The sequence below is a fragment of the Pecten maximus genome, chromosome 17 (assembly GCF_902652985.1).
Source record: "Pecten maximus chromosome 17, xPecMax1.1, whole genome shotgun sequence".
NCBI lineage: Eukaryota > Metazoa > Mollusca > Bivalvia > Pectinida > Pectinidae > Pecten > Pecten maximus.
The window spans coordinates 32334780-32357827 of NC_047031.1; the positions used below are offsets into that span (position 1 = coordinate 32334780).

At 38.8% G+C, this 23048-nt stretch overlaps 1 protein-coding gene across 1 annotated transcript; it reads right to left on the reverse strand.

Annotated features, from left to right (window-relative positions):
* Nucleotides 1-1133: 1133 nt before the first annotated feature.
* LOC117315405 (alpha-1,3-mannosyl-glycoprotein 2-beta-N-acetylglucosaminyltransferase-like) lies at nt 1134-21352 on the reverse strand. The gene is made up of 12 exons (XM_033869586.1): nt 21246-21352; nt 18801-19073; nt 17428-17536; nt 16981-17128; nt 15667-15781; nt 10564-10702; nt 9736-9870; nt 6004-6094; nt 5479-5583; nt 3765-3855; nt 1895-2066; nt 1134-1553 (listed from the first exon to the last, which is right to left on the reverse strand). The coding sequence occupies exons 2-12, from the start codon at nt 18909-18911 to the stop codon at nt 1441-1443; spliced, it is 1329 nt and encodes a 442-aa protein (XP_033725477.1). The 5' UTR covers nt 18912-19073; nt 21246-21352; the 3' UTR covers nt 1134-1440.
* Between the last annotated feature and the right edge of the window lie 1696 nt (nt 21353-23048).

Consider the following 23048-nt stretch of genomic DNA (forward strand, 5'->3'; position numbering starts at 1 on the left):
AGAACAAGGTTAACAAACCTGGAATGCTATAGTAATATACAGAAATACACAATAAAATCAGGTTTTCATGAATTATTTTCAAGTCAGCTACATGTCTGTATATAATTTGGTTTGTTTTTGTTTAACGTCCTATTAACAGCCAGGGTCATTTAAGGACGAGCCAGGTTTGGAGGTGGAGGAAAGCCGGAGAACCCGGAGAAAAACCACCGGCATACGGTCAGTACCTGGCAACTGCCCCACGTAGGTTTCGAACTCGCAACCCAGAGGTGGAAGGCTAGCGTTAAAGTGTCGGGACACCTTAACCACTCGGCCACCGCGGCCCCTGTCTGTATATAAACATATAAACATACCTTAGTTATGTTATATAGGCCTCTTTTATATCATCTAATTAGCATTTATATTTTCATTGGATAATCACCATTATTGTATCTGAATGGTAAAACTTTGAGCAAATCATATAATCTCACACTACCATTTAATACATTATAATACGTTAATTTTGTAAACGCTGACACCAACCTGAGATTTTTTTAATCTAATGAAAAAGAGATCGAAAGCAGCTGTCAGTAGTTTTCTGTCATCATAAAATAATATTAGAGAACTGTATTTTAAGTTTAGAGAAAAAAAAATGTAATATCAAATTATTAATCTCAGAGTGAAGAAGCAAATAAAACTATCACGATAGCATGTTGATTTCAGTCAATATATGGTTTTATATTTATATTTCCACTCAATTCAGACTCAATGAACCTACCACAGTTAACTCGAGTCATTTTTCAATGAACTATATCAAGTCCGGCGTAGGAATACATTTGTCGAGCTTGGACTATGTTTTTTTAATTCCTTTTCAAAAGTGTTCATATTTATATGAAAGAAATTCCTTTAAAACTAATAATTGTTTTAATTCGCTATTAAGTTTGTTTACGAAAGAAATCCCAAAAGTATTAACCATACGTAGACGAAGAGTGATGACGTACATTTCGGTAAGTTTTGTGGTAGACTTGCACAAGTCCCTATTTGTCAAAGACACAATATTGTACAAAATATAAAAAAAATTATAAATATAAGGATTGAATAAAGTTTCAGTTTCGCAGTTCATAAAATTTGTCTCAAGACCTATTGAGGTTTATACCCCCATACACCTCAACATAACATTATTCAATCCTTAAATTAACCTCAGGTACATGATATTGACCGAGGACGATGATAAAACTACACATCAACCTCATCAACATGATGATATAAACTGTCTGTATTACTGACTTGGAAACATTCATGTCGGCCGATTCTATAGTGACACTGTATAGATCACAGTGATAGACAAATCATATATAAACGATAACAGGAGCCGTCTTAACTAGACGACCCTTCAGTGACCAATGATAAAACAAATGTCCTCTTTTGAAGGTCAATGTGATGAAAGTCACCACATGGTCAAGGTCACTTCCATTTGATGTCGTATTTTTGCCAATCTGGTTTTGGAGCAAAATATATTCTCTGTCCTTTAAAGACAAAACTGACTACTCCTCTGTAGGCTACACGTGGGACACCAGGCCTGTAACAACAACAAGTAAGCTTCTTTTTCATTTCATATCTTCAGTTTATTTTTGAGTATCATCATTACTGATTATTTTTCGGTATAATAAACACTTTACTTTGGATGCAGGGTAATAAGAAGGTTTGTTAACCCTCAGCTCTCATATTTCCCGAGGGCTTGCAAACTATGTAAAAGAAAGCTGAACTTTTTGGCTCATATACAAGCAATATAAAGTTAAATTAATGTAACATTGAAGGATGTAAATCCTGAGAAGCCTTTAAATTTATACAGACTGATTACAAATCTATAAATGTACCTCCTGTTAACATAAAGAGTAGAAGTTTGAACTCTAACTGACCTTGAAGTCGTCCATAATGCCAAGCTTCTTAGCTGTAGCCTTGAACTGTTCCTTTGTAGTGTAGGTGACACGTAACGCCTTGAGGTGTTTTTTACTGCCAGACATCACCTCGGCAACCGTCACTTCTGGTGTTTCATAAACCATATGTGTGAACCAGGGGTCATAGTTCTCCTGTAATACATAACCATTGAGGTCATAGGTCAACAGAGGTCATAGTTCTCTTGTAACAAATATAGATAGAGGTCATAGGTCGACCAAGGTCATAGTTCTCCTGTAATACATAAATATATAGATCCAAAGTTAACAGAGGTCATGCTATTGTGATACATAAACATGGAGGTCATAGATCAACACAGGTCATAGATCACTAAAGGTTCTTGTTGTAGTTCTCATGTTATAAATAAATAAAGAGGTCATTAGTAAACAGAAGTCATAGTTCTCTTGTAATACATAAAGCTCATAGTTGACCACTGGGTCAAAGTTCATCTCTAATACATAAACATAAAAGTCACAGCTCCACTAATTATCATAGTTTTCATGTAATACATTAAAACTGAGTGATTATGCCCAATACATTACAGTAATCTGTAATTTTTGAAGACTTTAATTCATTGTAAGTGTTTCTTGTTTCCTGATTCTCACCATTCATCAGACATATACCTGGTAAACATTACCAAATCTACACTTAAATTTACAGTAAAATCTTGTCCTGTACTTATAACTGTACAGAAAAATACCAACCTTACAGCAACCTGGATGTTTATACTGTGTTTACTATCAATCTGATAATTGGCTAAAGTGTAACTTTATATATTTGATATCATTTTTTTAATTCATCTTTTATTCATTTCAAGTTATAGTACAAGACATACACGTATACAAGAAAACACCATACATATACAAGTTGTAACAACAAAAGACATTTATACATCCTGATTATACTTGATTCTATTTTTCTAAAATGGTTATATATCATGATGGTAAATTACATATAATTAAGGGTTAACTGTAATATTTTTTTTACGTTATTGAGCAATAACACAAAAAACTGGGGTGTACTCTGAATAAACCGCGAAGTTTAACATGTTATTTTGCTCCAGATATTTAAAAACACATCGATAAATACAAAATCCCGTGAACAACAATTACTCCGGATAACTGAAAGTAGTTCCTTTTATTTTTTTTATGTTATGAGATGATAACATAATTTTTTGAGCCAATGAAAATGCTTGTTACAAGCAAAATTAAATTATATAGTATTATTGTTAATAATTTGTTATACTACAGCTGGTAATTGAAGTATATATTTCATGTCATGATTCGTCTGTCTCGTTCCCTTAAAAACAATATGGCTGATATCACACACCTGTGATGTCACAGTTAGACAGGTCATTATCTAGGATGACTGACATTTGCATACAGTTGTACATTCCATGAAATCGCTCATATCCAAAACGATACAAAATTTTCACATAATTTCTTCACCATAATTTATTTTATAGCTTTATCTAACATCTATTAATAACCATACAAATAATCTTGACGTTGTTATGGTCATTTGGTTTGGGTTTTTTTTTTTAACGTACTATTAACAGCCAGGGTCATTTAAGGTGGAGGAAAGACGGAGTACCCGGAGAAAAACCACCGGCCTACGGTCAGTACCTGGCAACTGCCCCATGTAGGTTTCAAACTCGCAACCCAGAGGTGGAGGGCTAGTGATAAAGTGTCGGTACACCTTAACCACTCGGCCACCGCGGCCCCTGTGTTATGGTCATCTTTACCCTTTGACATACTAATTATCATTCAGGGTACACTTTATGGAGTTCCCAAATTTTGCGTTTATTTAATACGTTCAGGAATTTTACTTACCTTCATGAGGTAGGATAAGTTTTTCTGTGTAAATGCTACAAACTGGTCATTCAACTTGATATGTTTCAAATGTTTATCAAAGTATAAACCCCTGTAAAAAAAAAAGGATGTTGAATTTTAACGATGAATCCATCTTTATATGGTAAGTGTGACAAAGACTTCAGAATGTACCCTATTTTATTGGGAAACAAGAGGCCCATGGGCCTTAACGGTCACCTGAGATTTGAAATATTTCAGTTAATTTAATTGACCCTTTTTGGCCCCACCCATCAGCCCCTAGGGGTCAGTCAGTGCCAACATGTGCATGCCAGCAAACTGTCATCCCATGCTGATAATGTTAACCATGTAAGAATGAATTCCAATCGAAATCAAACAAATTAGAGTCAAAAATGTGATTTCCCTATATAAACTATAGTAAATTTTACCCCCTCCCCAGGGGCAAACTTGAGACCCCAGGGTCATGAAATTCACAATTTTGGTAAAGTACCTTAAGACACTTCCATCTATGAAGAGTATTTGATTCCATCATATCTGAGAGTAGAGAAGAAGATTTTTGAAATTTCAATCAATTTGACTTTTTAGCCCCGCCCATCAGTCCCTGGGGGTCAGTCAGGGCCAACATGTGCATGCCATCAAACTGTCATTCCTTGCTGATAATGTTAACTAAATTAGAATGAATTCCAATCGAAATCAAACAAATTATAGTCAAAAATGTGATTTCCCTATATAAACTATAGTAAAGTTTACCCCCTCCCCTGGGGCAAACGCGAGACCCCTGGGTCATGAAATTCACAATTTTGGTAAAGCACCCTTCCATCTATGAAGAGTGTTTGATTCCACAATATCTGAGAGTAGAGAAGAAGATTTTTGAAGTTTTGGTCAATTTGACCCATTTAAGCCCCGCCCCTCAGGCCCCTGGGGGGTGGGGACCATATAATTCACAATTTTATTGACCTTTAGCCATAGAAGCTTCCAGCCAAATTTCATTGAATTTGGTTTAGGGGTTTTGGAGAAGAAGTCGAAAATGTAAATTGTTTACGGACGGACGACGGACGACGCACGAATGACGGACAAAAGGGGATTAGAATAGGTCACTTGAGACTTTGTCTCAGGTGACCTAAAAATAAGGATGCATGCTACTTAACTAAGAAAGGGACATAACAATTTATCTCACTTTATTTTGAAAAAGACATAAGGGTGTATCCTACTTCATCTTGAACACACTTAAGGGAGTATCCTACATCATCATGAAACAGACTTAAGGGTGTATCCTACGTCATCATGAAACAGACTTAAGGGCGTATCCTACATCATCATGAAACAGACTTAAGGGTGTATCCTACTTCATCTTGAACAGACTTAAGGGTGTATCCTACGTCATCATGAAACAGACTTAAGGGTGTATCCTACATCATCATGAAACAGACTTAAGGGTGTATCCTACTTCATCTTGAACAGACTTAAGGGTGTATCCTACGTCATCATGAAACAGACTTAAGGGCGCATCCTACGTCATCATGAAACAGACTTAAGGGTGTATCCTACTTAATCTTGAAACAGACTTAAGGGTGTATCCTACGTCATCTTGAAACAGACTTAAGGGTGTATCCTACTTCACTGTTACACAGACTTAAGGGTGGATCTTACTTCGATTTAAGTTACTACTTTGTATTGTTATTTCTTTCTGACCTCAGTATTAGCTGGACAATCCTACCTGCTCACTCCTTTCTTGCCGAATGTACTCGTCCTACAAATTTCCGGACGTATACAAACGCGTTCCTTCCTTTGGTCCTGGTGACGCATCCAGTCGTCCCAAAATCTGTCAGGATTACCAAATAATGTAAACATTCATCTACCCAAAAAGTTGTCATTTTATAATAATTTAATATAACTGACATCAATTTGTCTCATAAAATCTGTCAGAATGATCAAATATCGTTAACATCTATTTAACCAAAAAGCTGTCATAATAAATGAATAAAACTTACTATATTTGCCCCAGAACCTGTTTTAATTATTAAATAAAACCTGTTATACTAAGTAAATACATTTGTACATGTATTACAAATATACTTTTGTACCCAAACATGGTATCAATAGCAAATACATGATGCAATAGTCATCAATTTGACCATAACCTTTTATTGCTAAATCAAAATATTCATCTGTTTTCAGTGTTGTAATGCCAACCATAGATGTTACCTTATTGTATCTGTTGTATAACTATATAGCGACTTACGTAACTGGCCACTTTGGTCCGATCTCTAGCCAGATTTTCCTCTCCATCATCCAACCGAGTCCAGGAAAGAAGTCGGACCTGTACAGTAGCTCTGTAAAGATAACCAAATCACAAAAGTCAACTAGAACTAAGGCAGCTGACTAATATAATATCCCCGTTCTCTTGATTCCCAATGTGGCCCAATATAACATCCCCACTCTTTCGACGCCCGTCACATTTCATCCAGAGCAATAAGGGGAAAGTGTCTTGCCAAAGGACATAACCACGCAAGTACAGACCGGTAAATTTCTCATCTTCTAAAGAAACACAAAACGACACCAGCAAGCTAATGAGCATCAAACCACGCACCTCTGATCTTCGCCTGAGGTTACATGGCCAGCACTCTAACCCATTGATCTATCACGGCCCCCTCACCTGAGTTTACGCAGCCGGCACTCTCGGCCCCCTCACCTGAGTTTACGCAGCCGGCACTCTAACTGACTGAGCTATCGCTGCCCTCTCACCTGAGGTTACATAACCGACACTCTAACTGACTGAGCTATCATGGCCCTCTCACCTGAGGTTACATAACCGACACTCTAACTGACTGAGCTATCACGGCCCTCTCACCTGAGGTTACATAACTGACACTCTAACTGACTGAGCTATCACGGCCCTCTCACCTGGGGTTACATGGCCGGCACTCCAACTGACTGAGCTATCGCGGCCCTCTCACCTGAGGTTACATAACTGACACTCTAACTGACTGAGCTATCACGGCCCTCTCACCTGGGGTTACATGGCCGGCACTCCAACTGACTGAGCTATCGCGGCCCTCTCACCTGAGGTTACATAACCGACACTCTAACTGACTGAGCTATCACGGCCCTCTCACCTGAGGTTACATAACTGACACTCTAACTGACTGAGCTATCGCTGCCCTCTCACCTGAGGTTACGTAACTGACACTCTAACTGACTGAGCTATCGCTGCCCTCTCACCTGAGGTTATGTGGCCGGCACTCTAACTGACTAAGCTATCGTTGCCCCTTCATAAATTATGATAACAAGGATTGTCTACGGGAGGACAACAGACTTAACGAAGGGCGATAAGAACAATGAGGGCTGGTGAATATTACACAACATGACACACATACAATATGAAGACTTGTCATAATGTTACATTTTTGAGTTTGTACGTGATGTCATGTTTGACGTTACAGACTCAGTTCAAATAAATTGATAAACTGTAATAAATTTAATATTTTACAAATATTAAGACTTTTTTTCTCTCTCATAGGTCAATACAGAACTGTGTTTATAGAAAACTGTCTTTTGATAAATCATACCTTCATGTCTTCTCTAGTCACTTACGGACTTACCTGGTTCATCTGACCCGAGTCGTTACTGAACACTGACTTACCTGGTTCATCTGACCCGAGTCGTTACTGAACACTGATTTACCTGGTTCATCTGACCCGAGTCGTTACTGAACACTGATTTACCTGGTTCATCTGACCCGAGTCGTTACTGAACACAAACTTACCTGGTTCATCTGACCCGAGTCGTTACTGAACACTGATTTACCTGGTTTATCTGACCCGAGTCGTTACTGAACACAAACTTACCTGGTTCATCTGATCCGAGTCGTTACTGAACACGGACTTACCTGGTTCATCTGATCCGAGTCGTTACTGAACACAAACTTACCTGTTTCATCAGACCCGAGTTGTTACTGAACACAAACTTACCTGGTTCATCTGATCCGAGTCGTTACTGAACACTGACTTACTTGGTTCGTTTGATCCGAGTCGTTACTGAACACAAACTTACCTGTTCATCTGACCCGAGTAGTTACTGAACACAAACTTACCTGTTCATCTGACCCGAGTAGTTACTGAACACAAACTTACCTGTTCATCTGATCCGAGTCGTTACTGAACACTGACTGACTTGGTTCGTTTGATCCGAGTCGTTACTGAACACAAACTTACCTGTTCATCTGACCCGAGTTGTTACTGAACACAAACTTACCTGGTTCATCTGATCCGAGTCGTTACTGAACACAAACTTACCTGTTCATCTGACCAGAGTAGTTACTGAACACAGACTTACCTGTTCATCTGATCCGAGTCGTTACTGAACACTGACTTACTTGGTTCGTTTGATCCGAGTCGTTACTGAACACAAACTTACCTGTTTCATCAGACCAGAGTCGTTACTGAACACAAACTTACCTGTTTCATCAGACCCGAGTTGTTACTGAACACAAACTTACCTGGTTTATCTGACCCGAGTCGTTACTGAACACAAACTTACCTGGTTTATCTGACCCGAGTTGTTACTGAACACAAACTTACCTGGTTTATCTGACCCGAGTCATTACTGAACATGGACTTACTTGGTTCGTTTGATCCGAGTCGTTACTGAACACAAACTTACCTGTTTCATCAGACCCGAGTTGTTACTGAACACAAACTTACCTGGTTTATCTGACCCGAGTCGTTACTGAACACTAACTTACCTGGTTCATCTGACCCGAGTCGTAACTGAACACTGACTTACCTGGTTCATCTGACCCGAGTCGTGACTGAACACAAACTTACCTGGGTCATCTGACCCGAGTCGTTACTGAACACTGACTTACCTGGGTCATCTGACCCGAGTCGTGACTGAACACAAACTTACCTGGTTCATCTGACCCAAGTCGTTACTGAACACTGACTTACCTGGTTCATCTGACCCGAGTTGTTACTGAACACAAACTTACCTGGTTCATCTGACCCGAGTCATTACTGAACACTGACTTACCTGGTTCATCTGACCCGAGTCGTTACTGAACACAAACTTACCTGGTTCATCTGACCCGAGTCGTTACTGAACACTGACTTACCTGGTTCATCTGACCCGAGTCGTTACTGAACACTGACTTACCTTGTTCATCTGACCCGAGTCGTTACTGAACACAAACTTACCTGTTTCATCAGACCAGAGTCGTTACTGAACACAAACTTACCTGTTTCATCAGACCCGAGTTGTTACTGAACACAAACTTACCTGGTTTATCTGACCCGAGTCGTTACTGAACACAAACTTACCTGGTTTATCTGACCCGAGTTGTTACTGAACACAAACTTACCTGGTTTATCTGACCCGAGTCATTACTGAACACGGACTTACTTGGTTCGTTTGATCCGAGTCGTTACTGAACACAAACTTACCTGTTTCATCAGACCCGAGTTGTTACTGAACACAAACTTACCTGGTTTATCTGACCCGAGTCGTTACTGAACACTAACTTACCTGGTTCATCTGACCCGAGTCGTAACTGAACACTGACTTACCTGGTTCATCTGACCCGAGTCGTGACTGAACACAAACTTACCTGGGTCATCTGACCCGAGTCGTTACTGAACACTGACTTACCTGGGTCATCTGACCCGAGTCGTGACTGAACACAAACTTACCTGGTTCATCTGACCCAAGTCGTTACTGAACACTGACTTACCTGGTTCATCTGACCCGAGTTGTTACTGAACACAAACTTACCTGGTTCATCTGACCCGAGTCATTACTGAACACTGACTTACCTGGTTCATCTGACCCGAGTCGTTACTGAACACAAACTTACCTGGTTCATCTGACCCGAGTCGTTACTGAACACTGACTTACCTGGTTCATCTGACCCGAGTCGTTACTGAACACTGACTTACCTTGTTCATCTGACCCGAGTCGTTACTGAACACAAACTTACCTGGGTCATCTGACACCATGCCACCTTTTCCGTTGTCATTCCACGCAGATACACACCAAACTGAGGGGTCAGAGGTCAGAATTGGATAAGTCGCCGAAAAATATTCAAAAAAATCTGGGGAGATGTCGAGGTCATCTGGAACAAGAAGAGGTTTAAAATTAAACTGTAGACTGAATATTGTTTCCTTGTGTGGAAATATTTTAAATACAATTTAGGTCATGCAGCTGAAACAGGTTTGTCTAAATTTGTACAATGTAAGAAATTTCATGAACATATTTAGAAATTTCATGTACGTGATAAGAAATTTCATGTACTAAGAAAGAAATTTTGTGTACGTAATAAGAAATTTCATAAAATTTGTGATAAGAAATTTCGTGGACTTAATAAGAAATGTCATGTCCATAGTAAGAAATTTCATGTATGTTATAAGAAACATGAACGTTATAAGAAATTTCTTGTACTTAATAAGAAATTTTGAGTAAGTAATAAGAAATTTCAAGTACAATGTACATATAAAGATGACAATGGTGATGATTTGGTTGGTTTATTTAACGTCTTATTAACAGCCAGGCTCATTTAAGGATGTGTCAAATTTGAAGGTGGAGAAAAGTCGAAGTAGCTGGAGAAAAACTACCGGCCTACGGTCATGCAGTACCAGGTAACTGTCCCTACATGGGTTTCGAACTCGTGACCCAGAGGTGGAGGGCTAGTGATAAAGTGTTGGGACACCTTAACCACTCGGTCAACACGGCCTCTATGGTGATAGTAATGGCAGAGTTGTTATTGAGATGTTGTTTTAATGCGAAAATGTGGCATATATATACCTACCTTCTACAATGATAACAGCCGAGTAGTTAAACTTCAAGAAGATCTGGTTCAGCGCCCATTTGTAGTGGCGAGCGATCTTATAGTAGCCCAGGAATTTCTTATCCTTCTTATTCAGTTCTATGTTAGTCAGATTAGGATGCTGAAGACAACACAAACACATACTGATTACACTCAATACCAGGACAGATTTCTCTATAATGTAACATATACTGCTGTGTTTACAATCAATACCAGGACAGATTTCTCTATAATGTAACATATACTGCTGTGTTTACAATCAATACCAGGACAGATTTCTCTATAATGTAACATATACTGCTATGTTTACATCAATACCAGGACAGATTTCTCTATAATGTAACATATACTGCTATGTTTACAATCAATACCAGGACAGATTTCTCTATAATGTAACATATACTGCTATGTTTACAGGACAGATTTCTCTATAATGTAACATATACTGCTATGTTTACATCAATACCAGGACAGATTTCTCTATAATGTAACATATACCGCTATGTTTACATCAATACCAGGACAGATTTCTCTATAATGTAACATATACTGCTGTGTTTACAGGACAGATTTCTCTATAATGTAACATATACTGCTGTGTTTACAGGACAGATTTCTCTATAATGTAACATATACTGCTATGTTTACATCAATAACAGGACAGATTTCTCTATAATGTAACATATACTGCTATGATTACATCAATAACAGGACAGATTTCTCTATAATGTAACATATACTGCTATGATTACATCAATAACAGGACAGATTTCTCTATAATGTAACATATACTGCTATGTTTACAGGACAGATTTCTCTATAATGTAACATATACTGCCATGTTTACAGGACAGATTTCACTATAATGTAACATATACTGCTATGTTTACATCAATACCAGGACAGATTTCTCTATAATGTAACATATACTGCTATGTTTACAGGACAGATTTCTCTATAATGTAACATATACTGCTATGATTACATCAATAACAGGACAGATTTCTCTATAATGTAACATATACTGCTATGATTACATCAATAACAGGACAGATTTCTCTATAATGTAACATATACTGCTATGTTTACAGGACAGATTTCTCTATAATGTAACATATACTGCTATGATTACATCAATAACAGGACAGATTTCTCTATAATGTAACATATACTGCTATGTTTACAATCAATACCAGGACAGATTTCTCTATAATGTAACATATACTGCTATGTTTACAGGACAGATTTCTCTATAATGTAACATATACTGCTATGTTTACATCAATACCAGGACAGATTTCTCTATAATGTAACATATACTGCTATGTTTACAGGACAGATTTCTCTATAATGTAACATATACTGCTATGTTTACACTCAATAACAGGACAGATTTCTCTATAATGTAACATATACTGCTATGTTTACATCAATACCAGGACAGATTTCTCTATAATGTAACATATACTGCTATGTTTACAGGACAGATTTCTCTATAATGTAACATATACTGCTATGATTACATCAATAACAGGACAGATTTCTCTATAATGTAACATATACTGCTGTGTTTACAGGACAGATTTCTCTATAATGTAACATATACTGCTATGTTTACATCAATAACAGGACAGATTTCTCTATAATGTAACAAATACTGCTATGTTTACATCAATACCAGGACAGATTTCTCTATAATGTAACATATACTGCTATGTTTACACTCAATAACAGGACAGATTTCTCTATAATGTTTTTACTTAATGTAACATATACTTGAAGAAACTAGTAAAAGTCTGTATTAAGACATCACTGCCACTTTAATAGAAATCCCAAAACACAGTATAGTGAGGATCACATCAGCAGTTACTGACATTAACTGGTCATTACATCGGGACAGGATGGGACGCGCCGCGACATGACGAGACGAGCCCCTCTCCCTATTTCATGCCAGGGCATAAAAATCGGTTTCTGGTATTCTCTATTATTTGTGCTGTTTTAGTAATACCAGGAACAGTATTGCATCATTATTCTTACAGAGTTTGAAACAACTTTCAAGACTTATCCAGGACTTTATGTCACTACTGGTAATTAAAGTCTAGAAACTTTTGGTGAAATTAGGATAATGTATAGCATAGTACAACATACAAGGTTTGATTTACATATACCATCTTCTGACCCTCACACTTAGCTTGACATGTTAGAAGTTGTCAGACACGACATATTTCTGTATGATGTCACAGATTCTAACTCCCCCTCACACTGACCTTGACGTGTTTGATGTTGTCCGACACGACATATTTCTGTATGATGTCACAGATTCTAACTCCCCCCCACACTTACCTTGACGTGTTTGATGTTGTCCGACACGACATATTTCTGTATGATGTCGGGGATTCTAACTCCCCCTAACACTGACCTTGACGTGTTTGATGTTGTCAGACACGACATATTTCTGTATGATGTCACAGATTCTAACTCCCCCTCACACTGACCTTGACGTGTTTGATGTTGTCCGACACGACATATTTCTGTATGATGTCACAGATTCTAACTCCCCCCTCACACTGACCTTGATGTGTTTGATGTTGTCCGACACGACATATTTCTGTATGACGTCAGATTCTAACTCCCCCTCACACTGACCTTGACGTGTTTGATGTTGTCCGACACGACATATTTCTGTATGATGTCAGGGATTCTAACTCCCCCTCACACTGACCTTGACGTGTTTGATGTTGTCCGACACGACATATTTCTGTATGATGTCAGGGATTCTAACTCCCCCCTCACACTGACCTTGACGTGTTTGATGTTGTCAGACACGACATATTTCTGTATGATGTCACAGATTCTAACTCCCCCTCACACTGACCTTGACGTGTTTGATGTTGTCCGACACGACATATTTCTGTATGATGTCACAGATTCTAACTCCCCCCTCACACTGACCTTGACGTGTTTGATGTTGTCCGACACGACATATTTCTGTATGATGTCACAGATTCTAACTCCCCCTCACACTGACCTTGATGTGTTTGATGTTGTCCGACACGACATATTTCTGTATGACGTCAGATTCTAACTCCCCCTCACACTGACCTTGACGTGTTTGATGTTGTCCGACACGACATATTTCTGTATGATGTCAGGGATTCTAACTCCCCCTCACACTGACCTTGACGTGTTTGATGTTGTCCGACACGACATATTTCTGTATGATGTCAGGGATTCTAACTCCCCCCTCACACTTACCTTGACGTGTTTGATGTTGTCCGACACGACGTATTTCTGTATGACGTCACAGATTCTAACTCCCCCTCACACTTACCTTGATATGTTTGATGTTGTCCGACACGACATATTTCTGTATGATGTCGGGGATTCTAACTCCCCCTCACACTTACCTTGACGTGTTTGATGTTGTCCGACACGACATATTTCTGTATGATGTCACAGATTCTAACTCCCCCCCACAATTACCTTGACGTGTTTGATGTTGTCCGACACGACATATTTCTGTATGATGTCACAGATTCTAACTCCCCCTCACACTGACCTTGATGTGTTTGATGTTGTCCGACACGACATATTTCTGTATGATGTCAGGGATTCTAACTCCCCCTCACACTGACCTTGACGTGTTTGATGTTGTCTGACACGACATATTTCTGTATGTCAGGGATTCTAACTCCCCCTCACACTGACCTTGATATGTTTGATGTTGTCCAACACGACATATTTCTGTATGATGTCCGGGATTCTAACTCCCCCCTCACACTGACCTTGACGTGTTTGATGTTGTCCGACACGACATATTTCTGTATGATGTCACAGATACTAACTCCCCCCTCACAGTGACCTTGACGTGTTTGATGTTGTCCGACACGACATATTTCTGTATGATGTCACAGATTCTAACTCCCCCTCACACTGACCTTGACGTGTTTGATGTTGTCCGACACGACATATTTCTGTATGATGTCACAGATTCTAACTCCCCCTCACACTGACCTTGACGTGTTTGATGTTGTCAGACACGACATATTTCTGTATGACGTTGGGGATTCTAACTCCCCCTCACACTGACCTTGACGTGTTTGATGTTGTCTGACACGACATATTTCTGTATAACGTTGGGGATTCTAACTCCACCTCACACTGACCTTGACGTGTTTGATGTTGTCCGACACGACATATTTCTGTATGTCAGGGATTCTAACTCCCCCTCACACTGACCTTGACGTGTTTGATGTTGTCCGACACGACATATTTCTGTATGATGTCACAGATTATAACTCCCCCTCACACTGACCTTGACGTGTTTGATGTTGTCCGACACGACATATTTCTGTATCACGTCGGGGATTCTAACTCCCCCTCACACTTACCTTGACGTGTTTGATGTTGTCCGACACGACATATTTCTGTATGATGTCACAGATTCTAACTCCCCCTCACACTGACCTTGACGTGTTTGATGTTGTCCGACACGACATATTTCTGTATGACGTCATAGATTCTAACTCCCCCTCACACTGACCTTGATGTGTTTGATGTTGTCCGACACGACATATTTCTGTATGATGTCACAGATTCTAACTCCCCCTCACACTGACCTTGACGTGTTTGATGTTGTCAGACACGACATATTTCTGTATGACGTTGGGGATTCTAACTCCACCTCACACTGACCTTGATGTGTTTGATGTTGTCCGACACGACATATTTCTGTATGTCAGGGATTCTAACTCCCTCCTCACACTGACCTTGACGTGTTTGATGTTGTCCGACACGACATATTTCTGTATGATGTCACAGATTCTAACTCCCCCTCACACTGACCTTGACGTGTTTGATGTTTTCCGACACGACATATTTCTGTATCACGTCGGGGATTAATCTAACTCCCCCCTCACACTGACCTTGACGTGTTTGATGTTGTCAGACACGACATATTTCTGTATGACGTCTGGGATTTATATAACTCCCCCCTCACACTGACCTTGACGTGTTTGATGTTGTCAGACACGACATATTTCTGTATGACGTCGGGGATTCTAACTCCACCTCACACTTAATTACCTTGATGTGTTTGATGTTGTCCGACACGACATATTTTTGTATGACGTCAGCTGTTGGTTTGTGAGCACAGTCCTGACTAACTATAATCGGGAATCTCTCCTTTGTGGTACGATATCTGTAAAACAATGAAATGTAATTTTTTGATATTATATAAAAATATTCTGGTGAAGTGATCTTTATCAAAGTACAGGAAACATTGTATTCATACTATTGTAAATATGACGAGCTGACTTCTCCAAACGGGGTGTTTATGTCAGCTTGTCCCAATGGTGAAGTTCAGCCAAGCGTGACTACAATCGGTATAGTCTACACACTACGACTGACCGTTACCCAGTCACAAGAGACTACGACTGACCGCTACCCTGTCACGAGAGACTACGACTGACCGTTACCCTGTCACAAGAGACTACGACTGACCATTACCCTGTCACTAGAGACTCACTTGATAAGTAGGTCCAGACTACGACTGACCGTTACCCTGTCACGAGAGACTACGACTGACCGTTACCCTGTCCCGAGAGACTCACTTGATAAGTAGATCCAGACTACGACTGACCGCTAACCTGTCACGAGAGACTCACTTGATAAGTAGATCCAGACTATGACTGACCGCTACCCTGTCACGAGAGACTACGACTGACCGTTACCCTGTCACGAGAGACTCACTTGATAAGTAGATCCAGACTACGACTGACCGTTACCCAGTCACGAGAGACTACGCCTGACCATTACCCTGTCACGAGAGACTCACTTCATAAGTAGATCCAGACTACGACTGACCGTTACCCTGTCATGAGAGACTACGCCTGACCATTACCCTGTCACGAGAGACTCACTTGATAAGTAGGTCCAGACTACGACTGACCGTTACCCTGTCACGACAGACTACGACTGACCGTTACCCTGTCCCCAGAGACTACGACTGACCGTTACCCTGTCACGAGAGACTTACTTGATAAGTAGGTCCAGACTACGACTGACCGTTACCCTGTCACGAGAGACTACGACTGACCGTTACCCGGTCACGAGAGACTCACTTGATAAGTAGGTCCAGACTACGCTGACCGTTACCCTGTCACGAGAGACTACGGCTGACCGTTACCCAGTCACGAGAGACTCACTTGATAAGTAGATCCAGACTACGACTGACCGTTACCCTGTCATGAGAGACTCACTTGATAAGTAGGTCCAGACTACGACTGACCGTTACCCTGTCACGAGAGACTACGGCTGACCGTTACCCAGTCACGAGAGACTCACTTGATAAGTAGATCCAGACTACGACTGACCGTTACCCAGTCACGAGAGACTCACTTGATAAGAAGGTCCAGACTACGACTGACCGTTACCCGGTCACAGGCTATCATCAGTATAGGTAGGACCACCTTGTTCATATCGCTTCCATCTCCTTTTCTGTCGGGCAGCACCATCCTTTCTGGCTTGTTTGTCTTCAAGCTCATTTCTGTAACAAAAGCCACCATTTATTAGTATTTTTTACACTAGTAATACGATTCTGATTTCACCTTAGAGCCCTGACCATCTCACTAGTAATCGATCTGATTTCATTTTAGAGCCCTAATTACCTTATCACAAGTAATTCTGATTTCACCTTAGAGCCCAAATCTTATCGCTAGTAATTGGTCTGATTTTTATTTTGTTTAATTCAAAATGACATAAAATAATTTGATTTAAAGAGCACTGGGAACCAACATGGATATGGTTTCACTGTAACTCTATAGGCCTTATAACCCCCATACTCACCAGTTTTGTTACGGATACCCTGTAGCTTTGCTAGTAATGCGAGGTTTCGTCTCAGTTGGTTTTGAATGCCAACATCCAAGTTGTCCAGCTCCATATCTCGAGGGATCATCTGAAATGTACAATATAAATGATTAATATTTGTTTCCTTTTCAATCATATGTACACAAGCTTTTTCTGAAAAATTGTCAAGTGTAGCCTTCAAAATTTGAGCATGTGATGTTGGTTTTGTTTTATGGTGCTTTAGCATCCATGCAGGGTCATAACAGGTGTCAAGGTCACACCTACAGTCAGGGCCTTAAATGGACTGTTGTCAAGGAGATATAAACAGCCAGAGCCATACAAGGACAGGATTCATGGAAATACAAACATCCAGGGTCATATGAAGAAGGGTATCTAGGGGATAACCAACATTCATGGTTTGGTTTGGTTTACTAATGTCCTATCATTAGATACATTGTATATATGGTCGTAAGGGGTCATATGAGGAAGGCTTGCGAGTAGACAAAAACAGCCATGGATATAGGATTATGGGTGTCAAGGAGACACTAATACCCAGGGATATAGGAGGATGGGTGTCAAGGAGACACTAATACCCAGGGATATAGGAGGATGGGTGTCAAGGAAACACTAATACCCATGGATATAGGAGGATGGGTGTCAAGGAGACACTAATACCCAGGGATAGAGGAGGATGGGTGTCAAGGAGACACCAATACCCAGGGATATAGGAGGATGGGTGTCAAGGAAACACTAATACCCAGGGATAGAGGAGGATGGGTGTCAAGGAGACACCAATACCCAGGGATATAGGAGGGTGGGTGTCAAGGAGACACTAACACCCAGGGATATAGGAGGATGGGTGTCAAGGAGACACTAATACCCAGGGATATAGGAGGATGGGTGTCAAGGAGACACTAATACCCGGGGATAGAGGAGGATGGGTGTCAAGGAGACACTAATACCCAGGGATATAGGAGGATGGGTGTCAAGGAAACACTAATACCCATGGATATAGGAGGATGGGTGTCAAGGAAACACTAATACCCATGGATATAGGAGGATGGGTGTCAAGGAGACACTAATACCCAGGGATATAGGAGGATGGGTGTCAAGGAGACACCAATACCCAGGGATATATGAAGATGGTGTAAAAAAGTGTTTTAGTATAGCATGATGTTTGAGTGATCTAGAATTTTACATACAGGTATTACTCAATTGATTAAACAAGACTAGAAAGGGTAGGAAAACTCAAGAAATTAAAAGTAACTTTTGTAAAAAAAAAATACAAATAAAAAGTTCTGTGTCCAGTTAAAAAAAAAAATTTGGCTACTGGCTAGAGGGTCAGGAAACTAATAACTTTTTTGACAACTCACCTTTTTTGAGTGCCGTGACATCAAAACGTAGTACATGATGGCGTTCCAGGAGAGGAATACTGTCACCACCACAAACACAATATGTTTACGTCTCATACTGTTCAGTCTCATCTTCCATCACATCTTTACAGCAGCTTATCGTAAACTTTCCAATCCTTCTTCTAAATATTGACACTTATCAATTTCCAGCATTTTACTGTTTCACATGGCTAGTAAGTAAACAAAACCATTCTTTCGTTTGGTGCTGAATGGAAAAATCTCTGCCGTCTGAAACTGAAAAAAACAGATCTGACAAAAATGATGAGTTGCAATATTTACAATAAGTTCTAATGATTAAGTCTAAAAGTGATAGTCAATACAATTAAGGCAGGGGCTGTAGGTTTGATAATCTTCTAATTTTCTTCTCTTAAATTTGTTTTCTTGCCTGATGACTGCTTTGTGTTAGTTACCTCCCTTACCAATATATACTATAAATATATGCCTTATTACACATACATCTGTGATTGGTGATAGAATGTCGTGATAGAATTATTATTTAAATATATACCGTAGATTGCCTCGAAAATTCGACAGTTTAGTTGTCTGTACTGTCGTTATTAGTACTTGACAAAATATATATATAAATATATTCTACAATACCTGTGACTTGTGTTAGAATTACCTCCCTTAGAGAAACATACTACATAAAATATTATATGTGTGATTTATGTAAAAAAATTACCTCCCTTTAACTACATATTATATCTGTCATTTGTGATACAATTACCTCCCTTTAATTACATATCATACCTGTGATTTGTGATAGAATTATCTCTCTTTAACATATACTACATTACATATTATATGTGATTTGTGTTAAAATTACCTCCCTTTAACTACATATTATATCTGTCATTTGTGATACAATTACCTCCCTTTAATTACATATCATACCTGTGATTTGTGATAGAATTACCTCTCTTAAACATATACTACATTACATTACATATGGCATGCTACATTACACAGTATATATGCCTGTGATTTGTATAAGATGACAGTTACCTCCCTTTAGTATATATAAGGATATGCTACATTACTAATTACAGGTCATTATTGGTCGCTAATGCAGTGTTTACATTCAGTAAATTAGATGCGACAGTCTCTCCAGAGGCTATACAGAAGAAATAAATGAACTTGGCATAACAAAACATATACATTGCTGTCACTAATACCATATAGATTCCTGAGGTATTGACAAAAATATGTAAAGAAATTATTGTTTTAGCTCTCCTAGTCTCCTAGAGCAAATAGTAGGTGAGTTATGCTATCAGGTGATCATGAGACATCCAGTGGATGGACGTTTCAGCTGTAAATGATATTTTGCAGTAGGACATTTCGGACAAGGAAGTCCATCTATATTTCCTTTAGATTGCTATTAATCAATAGTTTTAGTGTTGATACAGACATAATGTAATAGGAGAGAAAAAATGCAATGACCAGACCAGGGCTCGAACCCAAGTCCTCAGAACCCCAGACAGACGGTCTAACCATTTGAGCTACGTCAGGTAGCCAGCGTCTATCCAAGCCTAGTTCCACTACACATAACATAAAGATTGTTAACAGTTATGTCTAGTGTTAACTTAACACTAGACATAACTGCTGGTTAAAAGTCTGAGAAGAGGATTAATGATACTAACAAGAGGAATGGAATCTTAAAAAGTCACTCCAGTCGGTGGAGAAATGTCCATCATCTGACTCACTCGAGACTGGTGGTGGGTGGATCATATATAGGGGCATAGTCTTATACTGAAAAAGGAGCCAGAAATACCTATATAAATTTCTTGATATATAGGTATTTCTGGCTATTTTTATATATAAGACTAGACATGCCCATTTGGGTGGATTATGTGATTAGCCAGCAGTCACTTTAAATGTTCTACAAAATATAACTAAGCTTAATCTTTAAGCAGATTAATACTTTGTTGATAATCAGAAGAGACGTGCTTTGATATGCTTTTACATTTCTTTTTATCTCAAGTAGTTTGAGTACACACCACAAACTCAGGCTACATAGACCATCTCTCCCATTCCCTTGGGTAGTCAAAACACTTCCACTAATGGGACTATGCACTAATTATGTGTGGTAATATTGTTCTTCCCTTGGGGTGGCAAACGACAATCTTTGTACTGCATTCAGGTTGGGTTTATGTGAACTTATCGTTATTGTAGCGATATATGCATAACCGAGCCTGACAATCGCTTTAATAGAAATAAATTAACATGAGCCCAACCAGACATTTGCTATAGGTACATCACTTCATGTACCCGACATGTATCTAGGAGGAATGTCGCCGGCTTTTCGCCCGTAAATAATTCGGTATCAACAGCAATTACTAAATAAAACCCAGAATTTGAGTGCATAACACCTGTTTATAATTACATCTTTAACAAGTAACCCACTACCTGGTTAATGTCGGACCGGCGCTACCCAAGTCTCAACGCGGAGGAAGCTGAACAGACGACGGACTTCCCATGTCCATGTTGGCAAAAATACACATCTAATCATGATCTTCAGTGTGTTTTAACCACACGCTACTTTATTAGCCGACAAGCGTCTGAAAGATAACGTGTACTTCAAAACCCCAAAAGCAATTGTATACCTACCAGGAACATAAAACATGCCAAGTGAATGAAACGAATTTTTTATGAGATTATTTAACTTCATTGGCGACCGGGACCCGTTGTCATCACATTTATAGTGTATTAGGTGTATGTTATTTTTCTACGATCTTTACAATGTGTTATATTTCTAATAATATGCCCACAAGATAATCGGTTTCCAATTTAACTAGAACTAGATATATGACACCACTATGACACCATCCCCATGGCCAGCTGCTCCGTTGTTTGTAGACGTGTGTGAACATAACAGTATCTACAGTCCTAGCATTTATAGATCAATCAGTGATGTGTACTCCAAAATATGTGGGGCATTAAATAACCAGGGACACATTTTAATAAATAATTAAAAGTAATAATATACTCCCGTGTACAGTGTCTTTATTAAGGCTTTCATAAAATTACAGCTCGACATGCCCAGGGACATATATATATATATGATGAATTATATACGTCCCTGCATTGGGACCTTCCCTAGTGTGTATAGCGCATTTTGACACTTTAAAATTCGCCGGTGTACTGAACACTGAATTTTAATCAAGTCTCCCAAAACGTATGAAAATGTGTCATACACACTACAACTTGTACAACCAATCATCTATATAATAGTGCACTAGGAAGGTTCTAATACATATATATCGACCGTAACACATTCTCTGGTCCACGTGTACTGAAAAATATAGGTAGTGCGTCTGATCAGAGACATATATACAGAGTATATATGCAGAGACCTGATATATGTCTCTGGTCTGATATGTCTAATATTTTATTAACGGCAAAATTCTATCTATTCCGGTAATTTTGTTTTAGTAAGTGACATTGACATTTGACTCGTGGATATGATCCTCGATGCAGCTGAAATGCCCATATCCATGAACCATCACACTAGCAGTGATGGATTAGCTAATTCTTATTGTCTCAGGTAGAATTAGAGATGTTTATTGTTGACTGGACACGATTATTCTCTTAATCAAGAGCAAATCAGAGCTGAATCACGTGGTCTGAAGTTGGCCAGTATCACCAACTCAAAATGGCCTCCGCCAGTGGATATAAAATAAATATAACGAACCTGGTAATTACAGGAATTATATAGTTACTGGCATATATCAAATATATACTATACTCAATTCTACAAAATATATACTATACTCGGTTCTACAAAATATATACTATACTCGGTTCTACAAAATATATACTATACTCAATTCTACAAAATATATACTATACTCAATTCTACAAAATATATACTATACTCAATTCTACAAAATATATGCTATACTCAATTCTACAAAATATATACTATACTCAATTCTACAAAATATATGCTATACTCAATTCTACAAAATATATATTATACTCCATTCTACAAAATATATACTATACTTAATTCTACAAAATATATACTACATTTGTATACTCAATTCTACAAAATATATACTATACTCAATTCAACAAAATATATACTATACTCAATTCTACAAAATATATACTATACCCGGTTCTACAAAATATATACTATATTCAATTCTACAAAATATATACTTTACTCAATTCTACAAAATATATACTACACTCAATTCTACAAAA

Coding starts and splice junctions, on each gene's coding strand:
- LOC117315405 (XM_033869586.1), bottom strand. CDS start 18,911: ATGAGACTGAACAGTATGAGACGTAAACATATTGTGTTTGTGGTGGTG. Junction 17,129..17,427: donor GGGTATCCGTAACAAAACTG/GTGAGTATGGGG, acceptor CTTTTGTTACAG/AAATGAGCTTGAAGACAAAC. Junction 5,584..6,003: donor GGACCAAAGTGGCCAGTTAC/GTAAGTCGCTAT, acceptor TAATCCTGACAG/ATTTTGGGACGACTGGATGC.